General features: G+C 35.4%; 2 protein-coding genes across 2 annotated transcripts; both read left to right on the top strand.

Moving 5' to 3' along the window:
• Positions 1 to 4,345: 4,345 nt before the first annotated feature.
• Positions 4,346 to 9,751, top strand: LOC131010674 (calcium-transporting ATPase 1). The gene is made up of 7 exons (XM_057938326.1): positions 4,346 to 4,894; positions 5,433 to 5,487; positions 5,571 to 7,510; positions 7,777 to 7,935; positions 8,514 to 8,685; positions 8,892 to 9,190; positions 9,271 to 9,751. Exons 1-7 carry the CDS (start codon positions 4,721 to 4,723, stop codon positions 9,517 to 9,519), a joined length of 3,048 nt encoding a protein of 1,015 aa, XP_057794309.1. The 5' UTR covers positions 4,346 to 4,720; the 3' UTR covers positions 9,520 to 9,751.
• Positions 9,752 to 12,978: 3,227 nt separating this feature from the next.
• LOC131009812 (transcription factor MYB98-like) lies at positions 12,979 to 14,492 on the top strand. Its single transcript, XM_057937219.1, has 3 exons — positions 12,979 to 13,308; positions 13,385 to 13,511; positions 13,983 to 14,492. The coding sequence occupies exons 1-3, from the start codon at positions 13,085 to 13,087 to the stop codon at positions 14,490 to 14,492; spliced, it is 861 nt and encodes a 286-aa protein (XP_057793202.1). The 5' UTR covers positions 12,979 to 13,084.
• Positions 14,493 to 15,062: the final 570 nt, after the last annotated feature.

A 15,062-nucleotide genomic window follows, 5' to 3' on the forward strand; every position in this document is an offset into this window, starting at 1 on the left:
TTACTTTGGTTTTATTTTGGATTTCCGTTGGCACTTATGGCACTATTAGTGCCATAAGTGCCAACAGAAATCCAAAATAAAACCAAGTAAAATAATCATTTTGGGCACTTATGGCACTAATAGTGTCATAAGTGTCATACGTGCAGCACAAATATAGAAACAACAACATCATTTAAACCCTAAATGAATAATCTAAACCCTAAATGGAACATCTAAACCTCAAATGGATAATCTAAACCCTAAATAGAATATCTAAACCCTAGGGGGAAGTGTGCACTTATGACACTTTGCCATACGTGCAGCACACAGATCAGATCAGATCTGCCATGGCTGAAATCGAAGGAGGCAGAGATCAGATCTGCCGATGGAGGAGGCGGCGCAACGATCAGATCAGATCCACCGCCGCCGCCTCATCAGATCAGATCAGATCTGCCGCCACCGCCTCATCCTCTACTCCGACGAATTCTGCCCAGGCGGCGCGCTGGAGAGAGAGAGAGGGAGATGAGAAAGAGAGAGGAGAGAGCGGCAGCCGCTGGAGAGAGAGGGAGAGGGAGGATCTCCTCCACCACCGCCGCGAGAGCTCCGACGAATTCTCCAAGCTCGGCGCTGCTGCCGCGCAGCCGCTGGAGAGAGAGAGAAATGGAGATGAGAAAGAGAGAGGAGCCGCTGGAGAGAGGGAGATGAGAAAGAGAGAATGGTAGAATAGTCATGACATACAAAAAATGGCCAAATTTATGTTTTTTCAAATGGTGGACAAAATTTGATGTTGTATGTTGAATAGGGTCATTCGGCCCTATTGTTTCATTAATATTGGGAGTTGTGAAAAGTGAAAAGTGAAAAGTAAGAGGATTATAAGTGGTGGGGTATAGTCCAAAAATAGGTAGGAAATTCTTTTGTGGACGTCCCAAAAAGGAAAAATAGAAAGTTCTTCTGTGAACGGAGGAAGTATGAGGTATCAGAATAAAAAGTATTACATAAAATATTGACACAGATTAAATGTCATTAGTATTCATAAAATTAAGCTTCAAATTTATTTTCATCTCTCATCATATTGGATCATTTATATATATATATATATATATATATATATATATATATATATATATAGGATTAGGTTCAATGAAAAAGGCCTAAATGTAAGAAAGAAGAGAGAAGTAATCTCATTCATTGATCTTATCTAATCTAACGGACATAATTTATTCACGCCATGTTCAACGGATTTTTTCGTTGAACATTCGTGAACATATACAATATTTTTGGGGGTTCTGGGTTTCGACCCCCCATATGTTCAACGAAAAAATCCGTTGAACATGGTATGAATAAATCACGTCCGTTAGATTAGATAAGATCAACGGATTAGATTACTTCTCTCTTCTTTCTTACATTTAGGCCTTCTTCATTGAACTTTAGCCTATATATATATATATATATATATATATATATATATATTCGTGTGAGCTTATAGAATGATGTATCTAATCATGTGTCACGTTGGGAGAATTTTATAACTACTACCCTCAATGCATTTAAAGAATGAATTAAAATATGAACCACTCGCACTCACAAAATTTCATTGTCGAGTAATTATAAAGAAAATTACTTGTCTTGATTCTGATCCAAATGCTTGCGTCTAAATAAAGTTTGATATGTAGCGCGAGTCACGTTTTATTTGGAAGAAAAATAAATAGATTTGCTAATTACTTTTTTTTAAAAAACAACCGACTCGAAGGATGAGGGATTAGGCAAAGAAATAATCTATTCGGTTGACCATAATGAAGAACGAAAATCAAATTTTGGCCCCTAATCTTTAAAATCTGTTCATTAATTCTAATCTTTAAAATCTGTTCATTAATTAGCGGTATGCCTATTATACCATTTTTACTTGCATGACCCAGCCCATCCCAGCCACCCGTCAGATCCAGTCCAACCCTCTCTCTCTCACTGCTGTCGATGAAGAGCCGATTCTCCTCCTCTCTCACACTGATTCCAATTTCATAGCCATCGTACGCGTGATTCTCCTATCTTCCTCTCTCTCTCTCTCGCTCCGTCGACGAAGAGAGACGATTCTCGTCTCTCTCTCTAGCCGTTTTCGACGAATTTGCAGTGATCCGGCGAGTTTTGATACGAGATTTTGTTTGTTTTTTGTTTGTTTGTTTGTTTCATGTGCTTCATTTTCTTCACATTGTGATTTCTTCATTCTATTGTTGTTGTTTTTGTATTTGTGCTGTATGACACTTATGGCACTATTAGTGCCATAAGTGCCAAAAAGACCATTTTACTTGGTTTTATTTTGGATTAGTGCCATAAGTGCTAATGGAAATCCAAAATAAAACCAAGTAAAATCTTGGTACTAATAGTACGTGTCTAACCCGACCCGGCACGCGACCCGTGTGCCTAATCCTACCGGTCCGCCTAATTAAGGTAAAAACATCCGAAATCGTTAAAAAAGGCCAAAATTTACGTTTTTTCAATTAGTGGTCATAAATTGTGTTTTATGCTTCATTTTGGCTACTTCAAAATTTTGCTCTTAAGCAAACCCCAAACCTATAAATAATCATCAACTAATATCTCAAACACGACACTGCCCAAAAATGACAATGCCCATCATAATCAACAAAAAAGAAAATAAAATCGATCGAGCTAAAAACATATGTAGATGTAGCTCAAAAGTGACTACATTCAGAAGACAAAAAAAAGCAATATTAAAAAGGAAATAAACGAAAAAAACCATCATCTTGAAATCTGAATCTAAAGTTAGAATAATCAAATTAGTACTTATATATATTTGCCAATTTACTTGATACTAATTTATTTAATTCGAATATTTGACAATACTAATTCCTTTTAATTTATGCACTGCCTAGAAAAATAAAGGCAGGAATGTGATGCTACGATAGCAACTTGTCCAATACTCTCTTTATGCTAGTGCTACCTTTTGAAATGACTATAATTATCTCTTTATTATCACTCAGTCCAGTTGTCAATAAATAATTGCTCCATTACTTATTCCTAATCATTTTTTATTTTTTTAGTGTATTCCTAATCATATTATTAGAAAACGAATAAATTTATGTATGTGTAATCAAGATGCTGCATTATTTAGTGGTAGTCCACCCCACCTTACACGTTAGCTAATATTTAAGATCATATATTTTGAATTCGAGGTCATCGTAGTGCGATTTTTAAATTTCTTTATTTACATGTTAATTTATATAAAATAAAGTCACATAAAATATACTATCTCAGACTCTCAGTCTATGATAAAATTTCTACCTTTTGTTTTTGGAATGTAATTTTTTTTCATATTCTAATATTACGCATTCCTAGAAAATTTTATTATGACGGAAGAAGTATATATTAACTTTGATTTTAAAAAGACGGAAGGAGTATATATTAACCTTAGTTTTAAAAAACATTTATCACGACGAAAGGAGTATATATTAACCTTGGTTTTAAAGCATGAACTGATATTGAATTAATTATTTACCTTGGTTTTAAAGCATGAACTGATATTGAATTAATTATTTTTCGAATCTCGTAGTCTTTCATAATTATCTTAATAAATTTAGAGTGGATTTTGAAAATACCCACTTTCCTTTAGTAAAATTAAAAATTAGCCACTAAGATAAAAACTTAAAAGAATACCCACACTTACCATTTTACCCCTTCAAACACTACTCTTTAAAAAAATTCCACGTTTCACAACCAAGTGGAATTCACAATCAGAATTTTTTTGTTGTTAATTCACAACCAGTCGAGTGAATTCACAATCATAATTTATTTTGGTTGTAAATTCAAATAGTTGTGAATTTGAGTTTTAAAGTTTGAATTCACAACTAAAAACATTAGTTGTGAATTTACAACTAGCAATAGAGTTGGTTGTGAATTCGAGATTTAAAACTCGAATTCACAACTAACACTAGCAATTCTAGAATTCACAACTAAAACAACTAGTTGTGAATTTAAGCTTTAAAACTCGAATTCAAAACCAGAATTTATTTTGGTTGTGAATTCAATTAGTCGTGAATTTAAATTAAAAAGTTTGAATTCACAACCAAAACAACTAGTTGTGAATTCGAGCTTTAAAACTCGAATTCACAACCAATATTTATTTTTGTTGTATCGATATGGAACACAAATACGATTTGTGCAATATTAGATACAACCTTTTAAACTTTTTTGTTAAACAATTTCCAATTTGAATTTTCCATCATGTTAATTGGCAAAAATTTCAAAAAAATAAAAATAAAAAATCTCTATATAACCTACTAAAAAAAAGAATAATAAAGAACAAACAAAAAAAGCTGTGTATGTATATATGTGAAACACCCAATCGCAGTAGAGTTTGATCCTTTACAGTCGGAATTTTGTGAGAAACTTTAAGAAAAGAATGCTTGTCCGAGAACTTTGAATCTCAAGTTATGAGTTGACTCTAATGGTGGACCAGTTCAAAATATCTATCCTGCCTTGTAAGAGAAACATATTCTCACGTTCTTCCCATGCTCTGACGACTGCGCTCTCCATTTCCCTAAAATTTCCAACCATCTTCGTTTCCTAGTATTATACTCCTATACAAGGGTTCCATTTCTTCTACCCACTCCTTTTTGGCTGCCAGTCGCCGCTCCAGAGATTTTCCAAATAAGGCAGCAAAACTTTTGCAAACCATCCGTGTTGCTCTCTCTATTTCATGATCTGCACCTGATATTTTCGATCGGCGGCCATGGCAAGCTATTTGAAGGATTTCTCGGACGTCAAGCCGAAGAACTCGTCCGAGGAGGCGCTGCAGCGGTGGCGCAAAGCCTGCTGGCTGGTGAAGAATCGGAAGAGGAGGTTTCGCTTTACAGCTAATTTGTCCAAGCGTTTCGAAGTTCGCGAGATCCAGAAGTCCAATCAGGTTTTACAATTTTTTCTCTTTTTTTCAAATTTCTTGATTCGCTTCTTCGCCTCGTTGACTTCTCTCTCTCTGCTTGGCTATCGTATCTTTCTTTCTCTGATTTAAGTTGGACTATGAGGTTTTTGTTTCGACTTGGTGCAGCATATTTGTGCTTAATGAACTCTTGCGTGAGATTTATAGTGGAAAACTGAAACAGTGTTAATAATATGCTAATTTTGTAATGAGAAAATATTGATTGCTTGACATATAGTGTTTGATCTGGACAACGACTTCGCGATTTCATAGTTAAAACTGGAAAAAGCTCAAAGGTTAGATGAAACTGAAGCATAAATTTCTGGAGTAATTAGATTCTTTTATAGGAGAAACTGTTATATAGATTTGTAATTTGAGATAGATTTTGCTGTAAACTTGTTCAGGGATTAGGTTTCTGAGACTAATATTGATGTCTGAGACTAAATAAGTTTCTTTTAAGATTTTGAGACATCTTTATGATCAGTTTAGTAAAGATGTATGAGCGTTTTCTGTTGCTGTATTGCAGGAGAAGCTTAGAGTTGCAGTGTTAGTTTCCCAAGCTGCACTTAGTTTTATTAAGGGTAAGATTTCAAACTGTATATGGTGTGATTTCATCTAGTTTTTCTCTTTAGTGTATGCTGATTTTGTCCCAAATATCCCCCAGGTATAAGTTACAGTGTTCCCGAGAATGTCAAGGGAGCAGGTTTCGAAATAGATGCAGATGAATTAGGGTCCATTGTTGAAGGTCATAACGTAAGGAAGTTGAAAGTTCATGGTGGTGTTGAGGGCTTAGTAGGAAAGCTTTCAACTTCAGTTACTAATGGGATTAACAATTCTGAGGAGGCGCTTAATCGTAGAAGAGAAGTTTATGGAATTAATAAGTTTCTGGAGAGCCCGGCCAAGGGATTTTGGCTTTTTGTGTGGGAAGCCCTGCAAGATACTACCCTCATGATCCTTGCTGTTTGTGCTGTGGTCTCTCTGATTGTTGGCATTGCAACGGAGGGATGGCCAAAGGGTGCTCATGATGGACTTGGCATTGTAGCCAGTATACTTCTTGTTGTATTCGTCACTGCTACAAGTGACTATAAACAATCATTACAATTCAAAGATTTGGATAAGGAAAAGAAAAAGATCACAGTTCAGGTTACTAGAAATGGGTACAGACAAAAGATTTCAATTTTTGATTTACTCGCAGGTGACATAGTTCATCTTGCTATTGGGGATCAGGTCCCGGCTGATGGACTCTTTGTTTCAGGTTATTCGTTGTTAATCAACGAGTCTAGTTTAACTGGAGAGAGTGAACCAGTAAATGTATCAGCTGAGAACCCCTTTCTTCTGTCTGGAACTAAAGTGCAGGATGGGTCGTGCAAAATGCTTATTACTACTGTTGGGATGAGAACTCAATGGGGAAAATTGATGGCTACTCTCTCTGAAGGTGGTGATGATGAGACCCCTTTGCAAGTTAAACTGAATGGAGTCGCAACCATAATTGGAAAAATAGGTCTCTTTTTTGCTGTTATCACCTTTGCTGTTCTCGTGCAAGGCCTGTTTAGCAAGAAGATGATTCAAGGTACCTTGTGGAGCTGGTCTGCCGATGAGGCACTGGAAATGCTAGAATACTTTGCTATTGCAGTTACTATCGTTGTGGTTGCTGTCCCTGAGGGGTTGCCTCTAGCTGTTACCTTGAGCCTTGCGTTTGCCATGAAGAAGATGATGAACGACAAGGCACTCGTCCGTCATTTAGCAGCTTGTGAAACTATGGGATCCGCCACAACTATATGTAGTGACAAGACGGGGACTCTTACTACTAATCACATGACGGTTGTAAAAGCGTGCTTTTGTGGGAAAATAAAAGAAATTAATAGCTCTATGAAGAAATCTAGTTTCTGCTCAGACATTCCAGATTCTGTTGTTACAATGATTCAGAAGTCGATATTCAACAACACTGGAGGAGATATTGTTCTAACTGAAGACGGGAAAATCGAAGTCCTTGGCACACCCACTGAGGCTGCACTTCTGGAATTTGGCCAATTCCTTGGAGGAGATTTCAAAGCAGAGAGATTCGCATCAAAGATTGTCAAAGTCGAGCCATTTAATTCTGAAAAGAAGCGCATGGGTATAGTTCTGGAATTACCTGGTGATTGTTTTCAGGCACATTGCAAAGGTGCGTCTGAGATTATTTTGTCTGCCTGTGACAAGACCCTGAATTCAGATGGTGAGGTTGTTCCTCTAGATGAGAAATCATATAATTATCTGAATGACACGATCGAAAAATTTGCTAATGAAGCTCTGCGAACACTGTGCCTCGCGTATAAGGATATTGAAGGTGACTATTTGGCTGCAAATCCCGTTTCCTTTGAGGGTTACACTTTGATTGGAATTGTGGGCATCAAAGATCCAGTTCGTCCGGGAGTCAAGGAATCCGTTGCAATTTGTAGGTCAGCTGGAATTATGGTGCGAATGGTCACAGGAGACAACATTAACACAGCTAAGGCAATAGCTAGAGAATGTGGAATATTGACTGATGATGGCCTTGCAATTGAAGGCCCAGAGTTCCGAATGAAGAGTGACGAGGAATTGCAGAAGATCATCCCTAAACTACAGGTACTCCTATACCAAGAAGCATTTCTATTTTCTGCCTTGCTTGTTCTTTAACTCTTAAGTTTTATGCATAATGTAGTGACTCTACTACATTGATGGAAGACCATCACTTTTTTAAGCGGCTGATACTTAAGCAGGACTTTGAGTTTTAGTAACTTTTTATCGGTTGGCAAATGGTCATATTCTTAAGCATGATAACTATACTGATTATGTACGTATTTATCATAGACACATTGATGGAAGACCTATTTTATGCTTTTCTTCTGAAGGTCATGGCTCGTTCTTCACCAATGGATAAGCATACCCTTGTCAGGCATCTGCGGTCCACATTTCAGGAGGTAGTTGCAGTGACTGGAGATGGGACAAATGATGCTCCGGCACTTCACGAAGCGGATATTGGTCTTGCAATGGGAATTGCTGGAACTGAGGTAATAGTTTGTCCACTAGTAGGATTGTCCCTATGTGCTAGAGGGCATGAGATCTCTACTATAAAACTATCAAATGAAAACGACCACTTGATAAGCTGCTTCTAGTGTTGTCTGTATAAACAAGCATGACACAAAGTATGCAGTAGTACCCTGTTTCAAAGTTAAGCTTGTTCAGAAGTCGGCATTTGTGCATTTATTCAAACCGCACCTTCTGATCAATTCTATATTTTCTGGAGTTGGGAGTAAATTCATTTTTATCATGTTAAATAGGAATTTAGACGCATCATATTCCCAGTAAAGAGTTAGTACGTTCTTGCAATGTCTTCTTCAATTGTGATGCAGCATACTCCTACAATCCTGAGTTAGACACGTGTTTCTTTCTTTCTAACTTGATTTAATAATTTTTATATGAAGTTTAATATGAATACAAAGGTTTGTCTTGTGCATGACTAGTCTGCTAATTATGTAAGTGCCTTTTATGATGCTCATCGTATAATCTTGTTTTTATTGATTAGTCCAGCTTTTGGTGGCTGAAAAGTATGAACCATGATACTTACTGCTCGGTTTATATTTGCCAGGTGGCTAAGGAGAGTGCTGATGTTATAATTTTAGATGACAATTTCTCCACCATTGTTACTGTTGCCAAATGGGGCCGCTCTGTTTATGTGAACATTCAAAAGTTCGTCCAATTTCAGCTCACGGTTAATGTGGTAGCACTGATCGTCAACTTTTCCTCAGCTTGCTTGACAGGTGAACACAGCAGCAATCACTTCATCACCTTTCTCTTTCATATGGATTGATTACTACATGATTCAAAATGTAAAGATTTATTACTATCATATAATAAAGAGAACTTTGATCTAAGTTATGATTAGTGTGATGAGATGATCAATTTATAGTAGTTCCACAACAGTTTAAGTTGACAACTATTTTCTGCTGCCGTCTTGCGCTCTCAGGCCAAACACCTCTCACTGCTGTCCAGCTTTTGTGGGTGAACATGATCATGGACACACTTGGAGCACTTGCACTAGCCACTGAGCCTCCCACCAACGACTTGATGAAGAGGACTCCAGTAGGAAGGAAAGGGAATTTCATCAGCAACGCCATGTGGAGGAACATCTTCGGGCAGTCTATTTACCAGTTTGTTGTCATTTGGTACCTTCAAACTGCTGGAAAGGCAGTGTTCCACCTCCATGGAGACGACTCAGAGTTGATTCTCAACACAATCATATTCAACTCATTCGTCTTCTGTCAGGTAATCTTCATTTAGCTTGTTTGCATCGACCAAATATCTTATGTAACATTGTCTCAGAGTTGAGCTTGTTTGTGATGCAGGCTTTCAATGAGATAAACTCCAGAGACATGGAGAAGATAAACGTCTTCAAAGGCATACTCAACAACTATGTCTTTGTCGGAGTACTGGGCTCCACAGTCGTCTTCCAAGCCATTATAGTCGAGTTCCTGGGCACGTTTGCAAACACACATCCTCTCACATGGCAGCAGTGGCTAGCGAGCATATTGATCGGGCTTCTGGGCATGCCTATTGCTGCTGCCATCAAAATGATCCCAGTTGGAGCAAGGTAAAACCAGCCTTAGACCGAGCATTTTCATCAGTATTTTTTGGGACAAAGCATTTTGAAGAGGTGACAGGCTTAAAACTGTTGCTTGAGAAGTGTAATGTCCAATTCTCTCACTTTGATTGTCTGCTTAAGTATCTTTGTAGAACTAGTTTAGCATACAGAAAGATGACAATTTTTGTACGCATCATTTACTGTGTGTTTTCATGTTTGATTTAGAAGAAATATTTTTCTAGTGATGAGCTTTGTTCTTCTTCTTCTTAAATATTGTGCGACAAGTATTGCTTTATCAATCGAATTATGTTTTGTAAGCTGGGTTGTATTTTCCACATGCAGTATCAGTCTATCTCTGTTTAATTATTTTGGTGACCACATTAAGTCGAAATCATTTGGTAGATCTAGGTCGACCCCATTGGATAGAAAAAATCAAATTGAACACAGGGATGGATACAAGAATTCGGCACCGTCCTAGAATTTGACAAAAAGGCTCCAAATTTGGTGAGAGATAGCCGAAATTGAAAACGCAGTTTTTCGATAAATTATTTAAATTGAAGTGCTTTATTTCTAGATAAAAAGTAATTTAAAACAAAACTAGATATATTCGGGTGTATTTGATGAAAAAGTTGGTGCAAACTATTCGAGAAGAAATTTAGTTTTTGACAGTTGATAAGATACGTCACTAGTACTGTTCAGCTATCTCAAGTAGCATTCTCTCCGGTGGTAATATAAGAGACTAAATCAAAGTTGATAGCTAAAATATTTTAATTATAACTAATATGCTAAAAAATACTTCATCCGTCCACGAAAGAACTTTCTATCTTTCCTTTTTGAGATATCCACAAAAAAACTTCATACTTATTTTTGAACTATACCCCATCACTTATAATTACTCTTACTTTCACTTTTCACAACTCTGAATATAAATTATAACACATTTTCACCACTCTCAATACACTTATCTTTTATCCACTCCCAATATACTCAACAATATTTTTTCTTAAAATTCATGTCACTCCCTCCTAGGAAGTTCTTTCATGGACAGATGGAGTATTTTTAATTATATATGTACCATGATCTTCAGTCACATGTGTTAGAGTATAGGTTATACTTTATTTTGATGGATGAGAAAAGGAGGAATATAAAAAATTTATGCCTTTAAATGTCTCATTTTTTTTTTCCACAAAAGAGAAGTTCATCATATCCTTCCTTGAAGTGAAAATAAAGAAAGAAAATTAGTGAACTTCTCTTTTGTGTAAAATATGGAAAAAAATGAGATATTTAAATATATAAATTTTTGTTATCCCTCATTTTTCCATCTATTAAAGTGAACGTACCCTAAGATGATAATCATTACGTAGATAAAAATATTTATTGTATTTGATACCCTTTCAAATGCTAGTATCACTAAATGTATCAGTTTGATGAAAGACGACAAATTCCTTATTTATATGCGAATTTTAAGGAGATATACATTAATATTATATATGTGTGTTTTTCAGAAGATTCACGACGTCCTATATCCTGTTTGTTGAAGAATTAACATGCTAAGATTGTGGATAGATTCGTTAATTCTTTGTCAAATTACGAATAACTGTGTTCAAGGAGTTGTTACTATTCATGCTAGAAAATATTATCTTGGGCTGCAAGAGAAGATGGGGGCGTGAAGGGTATTTAAGAGACCCACTTTCGTTTAAAAAGGTGGGAGAGTTCGAGCTATTGATCTTGTATGTTATAGTTGAGAATTCTTATGTCACTACAAGAAATGTTGTTGGATTCCGACGGATTTACTGACGAAAAAGTTTCCGTCACAAATTCATTTCTTTGTTCTATCAGAAGAGTTTTTGTAAGATAAACATTATTGAGCGTACTTTGTAAAAAAAATTGTAGACTCTTATTTATTTCAATCTTGCTTATCAAGGGATTATGTGGTGAATGCGCTGAGTTCATGCCTAGGGAGTGAGTCGTTGTCTTACTTCCAATTGTCCACCGTTGGTGAAGTTTTGGGATGATATATATTATATATATGGGCATAGTAAAAAGAGTACTCTTATCGTGTTGTATCTTAACTTTAATTAGTGGATTGTTTTTACTGGGCGAGGTCCCCAGATGTAAATATTTTATCACCGAACTAGATAATCATTTTTTGTGTATTGTTTTTTCTTGCTTTAGTACTTTTCATGAGACTGATATCATCGTGCGTACTAATATTATGTGTAACGAGATTTTATGTGGAATTCGAACTCACGATCATGAATTTATCCAACAAAGTGATGAATCAATCGTAGATCTTGATAATTTAAGGACTGAAAATGATTTCTATTTTATATTTCAAGAGGTGTTTTTATTTTAGTCTATCCCTATATATGTGCGTGACAATTTCAACATGAAATCTCAAGTCCACTTTAGGTGTGCCACTCTGTTGTTGTCTGCTACTAAATATTTAAATTTATATTTTTTCTTTTAATTTTTTATTCAAATTTTAAAGTTGTGCTTTAAATTAGATTTACAGCCGTTAATAAGGTTGATTTTACCTAATTAAAGTTTATGATTATTTCTTAGCTAGCATTTAAAATTTTGAGTGCGGTTTTTTTTTTAATTTCAATTGGTCCAAATTAAAAATATCCCGAGCTCCATAGGACTGAACCAAAATTGAATGAATTGACTCGATTAATATTTCTAACATGTATATTCATTCTAAATTTTACAATTTAATCTCACGTATATAATGTCGACGTGACTAATTCCTTGTTAGAAATCAAACATGTGCAGGTGCTAATTTATAAAAGAATCGGGACATTTAAAGCTTATAATTAGCAATTGTGTTTATAAGAGGTTATAAATATAATAAAATAAGTAAATATTTGTTTTCATCTACATAATATATAGTATTTACGTATTTTTATGCATAATATCGAAGAAATTTTATAAATTCCTTGCATGTTATACTAGTGCACTCATATTAATCCGTCTCTAAAATGGAATGAACCAATTGTCACGAGGATAAAGAATTATGGCTTATATGCCTACATTTTCTCAGGTTGATGATCATAAACTAGCTAGTAAATATCATATGACCTTTTTGCATCCCCTAATTAGAAATTCTTTTATCCATATAATGAAGAAGAAATAAATTAAAAATCAAAATATATAGTTTTTTGAAAATAAATAATGAAAAAATCTTTAAAAAGATTGGAAAATGCATTCTCTTTAGAAATTAGTTGAATAGGTAATTAAGGAGGAAACAATGAAATTTATTACCACGAATTTAATGACAACATCACACATTCACACGAGAGATTACTTATTTTCCTACTGTGCCGTAGAATTTTAATATTTATTTCACTAATCAATACATGTTGGATCCTCCATTTTTTATTTTATTTTTTGACAGAATATAATCGTCCATTTTTAATTGCAGAAATCCTTGAGTGATGCTGAAAATTGTGAGCCCTTAGATTGCTCCCCTCATCATTCGTCAACGGTTGTGATTGCATGCAGCTTGCTACAAGTTTAGGTGCAACCTCCATTCTCTTCCACTGCGGCTTCTCAAAAATCAAAATACCTTCTCTTTCATGGAACTAAACTGCCCATATCAAATCCTCGAAAGCAATTCCCAATTTCGGCCCAGCCCTCAAAATTGCAACATTTTTCCCATCCAAAATTTAGACACAGTGAGTGAAAAGCTCAACTCGAATTCAGAAGTTTCAAACAAGAGACCCAAACAAAGGCACAAAAAACAAAAGGAGAAAGAGAAAGAAACATGCTACAAAGGTCCTTGGACCAAATCTGAAGACAGGTACATATATTTATGTAGTAAGAAATTGGTGTCCAGATTTTTAAATTTTTAATTGGAATTGGATTAATGCATGCAGAAAACTGAGGAGCTTGGTGAAACAGTATGGATACAAAAAATGGGCAACAATTGCCAAACACATGGCTCCAAGAATCGGGAAACAGTGTCGAGAGCGATGGCATAATAATCTTCGTCCTAATATCTCGGTTTTTCTTCACTCTTCACTCTTTTTCTTTAAATTTTATTTGTTTGCTTTTTATCCCTAGTTGAGGATCTAACAGGAAAAGAAAATACAGTTATAATTAAATTGTCTCATTTTAAAGTAAAAAATACTAAAAAGTTTGCCTAATTTTCAGCAGTTTGAATTGAAAGAGGTTGTGTAGTTGTGAGGTTTGGTGATGTAATTTTATGTATTAACCATAAATATAGAGCGATAAACCTAATAGTAACCGTAGTCTATAATCACGAAAAACAAACACATACACACAGTTGTGGTCAAAAACCGTAGAGAAAGACCAAATTTAATTTGTAGTAGTGCTTTGCATCACAATCTGTTAGAGTGGCACGTACTAAGTTATATGTTTCCATGTAAAAATAGTTGTTGGATTTTGGCATACAGCTGTCCAAACCCTGGTTTAGTGTAAATAAATGGAATGATATTAAAATTGAATTTGCAGAAAAGTATAGTTTGGAGTGATGAAGAAGAGATGATGATCATTGAAGGGCGCAAGAGATTCGGAAACAGATGGTCGCGGATAGCAAGATTGATTCCTGGCAGAAGTGAAAATGATGTGAAAAATCAATGGAATAAAACACAGAGAAGGCTGTTTTCCAATAAAAATATCCAGAGGCCTAAGAGGCTAAGAGGCCTCTATCAGTCCACAGTTCTCGAGAATTACATCAGGAAACATTTTCTCAACACCACCGCCGACGCTGCGGCGCCGCCACCACCTCCAATCTATAAAAACAATGCCCTAATTCATACTCCGCCGGCGGATCCTCCTCTTTCTGTTGATGATTATCAAATTGATGACTGCGTACCTTACTTCACATTTGAGAGCGCCGCCATTGACGGTGTGACCGAAGCTTCTCCGTTGATCGATTACGCGGTGGCGGCCACTTTTGATGAGAAGGTGGATGAGGAGATCAACTTCCTCAGAAGCCTCTTTGGCGGTATCAATGTGTAAATGCTAATTAAGACTTAATTAATTTACCTCTTTTTTTTTACCTCAATAAAGCTCTTCATCACAATAATTAGCTACTAATTTTTTTAGGCGAATACTTGGTTACTAATTAAGATTCCAAATTTTCCGAATTTATTGTGTTTTTCATTTCATTCTTGAACTATGTCATCAAATTTGAGATTTTTAGAAGACAATTTTCCTAAGATTAATTAATTTGATGGTAGGGACTTTTGCACAAAAAATCTATAATAACAATTTTATAAAAATAAAAATTGAAAAACATGGTTGGTGGGTTACTGGATACGTCCTTGGCTTTGGCAACTACTACTAATCATCCCTCATCTGTTGATTAGCAAAACAGAAAAGATGGAACGGAGTTCATTATCTCACTGCTAGAAAAAATTGCATATTTTCTATAATTTATAGTAATAGTTTCAGAATAGATTTCAAAAATGCATTATAATTGAGATATAATTTTCTTTTCATAGTATGACGCAGTTCGAGAGTATTTATTGGTCAAAGAGCATTAATCAGATTACAATTAATTAAATACAATTAAAATCCAGTAGTTAG

The sequence above is a fragment of the Salvia miltiorrhiza genome, chromosome 2 (assembly GCF_028751815.1).
Source record: "Salvia miltiorrhiza cultivar Shanhuang (shh) chromosome 2, IMPLAD_Smil_shh, whole genome shotgun sequence".
NCBI classification, from domain to species: Eukaryota; Viridiplantae; Streptophyta; class Magnoliopsida; order Lamiales; family Lamiaceae; genus Salvia; species Salvia miltiorrhiza.

What these genes read in the sequence shown, in the direction of transcription:
- LOC131010674 (XM_057938326.1), top strand. Translation starts at nt 4,721, where the DNA reads ATGGCAAGCTATTTGAAGGATTTCTCGGACGTCAAGCCGAAGAACTCG. An exon ending in TTCCTCAGCTTGCTTGACAG is followed by an intron (nt 8,686 to 8,891) that starts GTGAACACAGCA and finishes TTGCGCTCTCAG; the next exon opens with GCCAAACACCTCTCACTGCT. An exon ending in ACTCATTCGTCTTCTGTCAG is followed by an intron (nt 9,191 to 9,270) that starts GTAATCTTCATT and finishes TTTGTGATGCAG; the next exon opens with GCTTTCAATGAGATAAACTC.
- LOC131009812 (XM_057937219.1), top strand. Translation starts at nt 13,085, where the DNA reads ATGGAACTAAACTGCCCATATCAAATCCTCGAAAGCAATTCCCAATTT. An exon ending in TGGACCAAATCTGAAGACAG is followed by an intron (nt 13,309 to 13,384) that starts GTACATATATTT and finishes TAATGCATGCAG; the next exon opens with AAAACTGAGGAGCTTGGTGA. An exon ending in ATCTTCGTCCTAATATCTCG is followed by an intron (nt 13,512 to 13,982) that starts GTTTTTCTTCAC and finishes TTGAATTTGCAG; the next exon opens with AAAAGTATAGTTTGGAGTGA.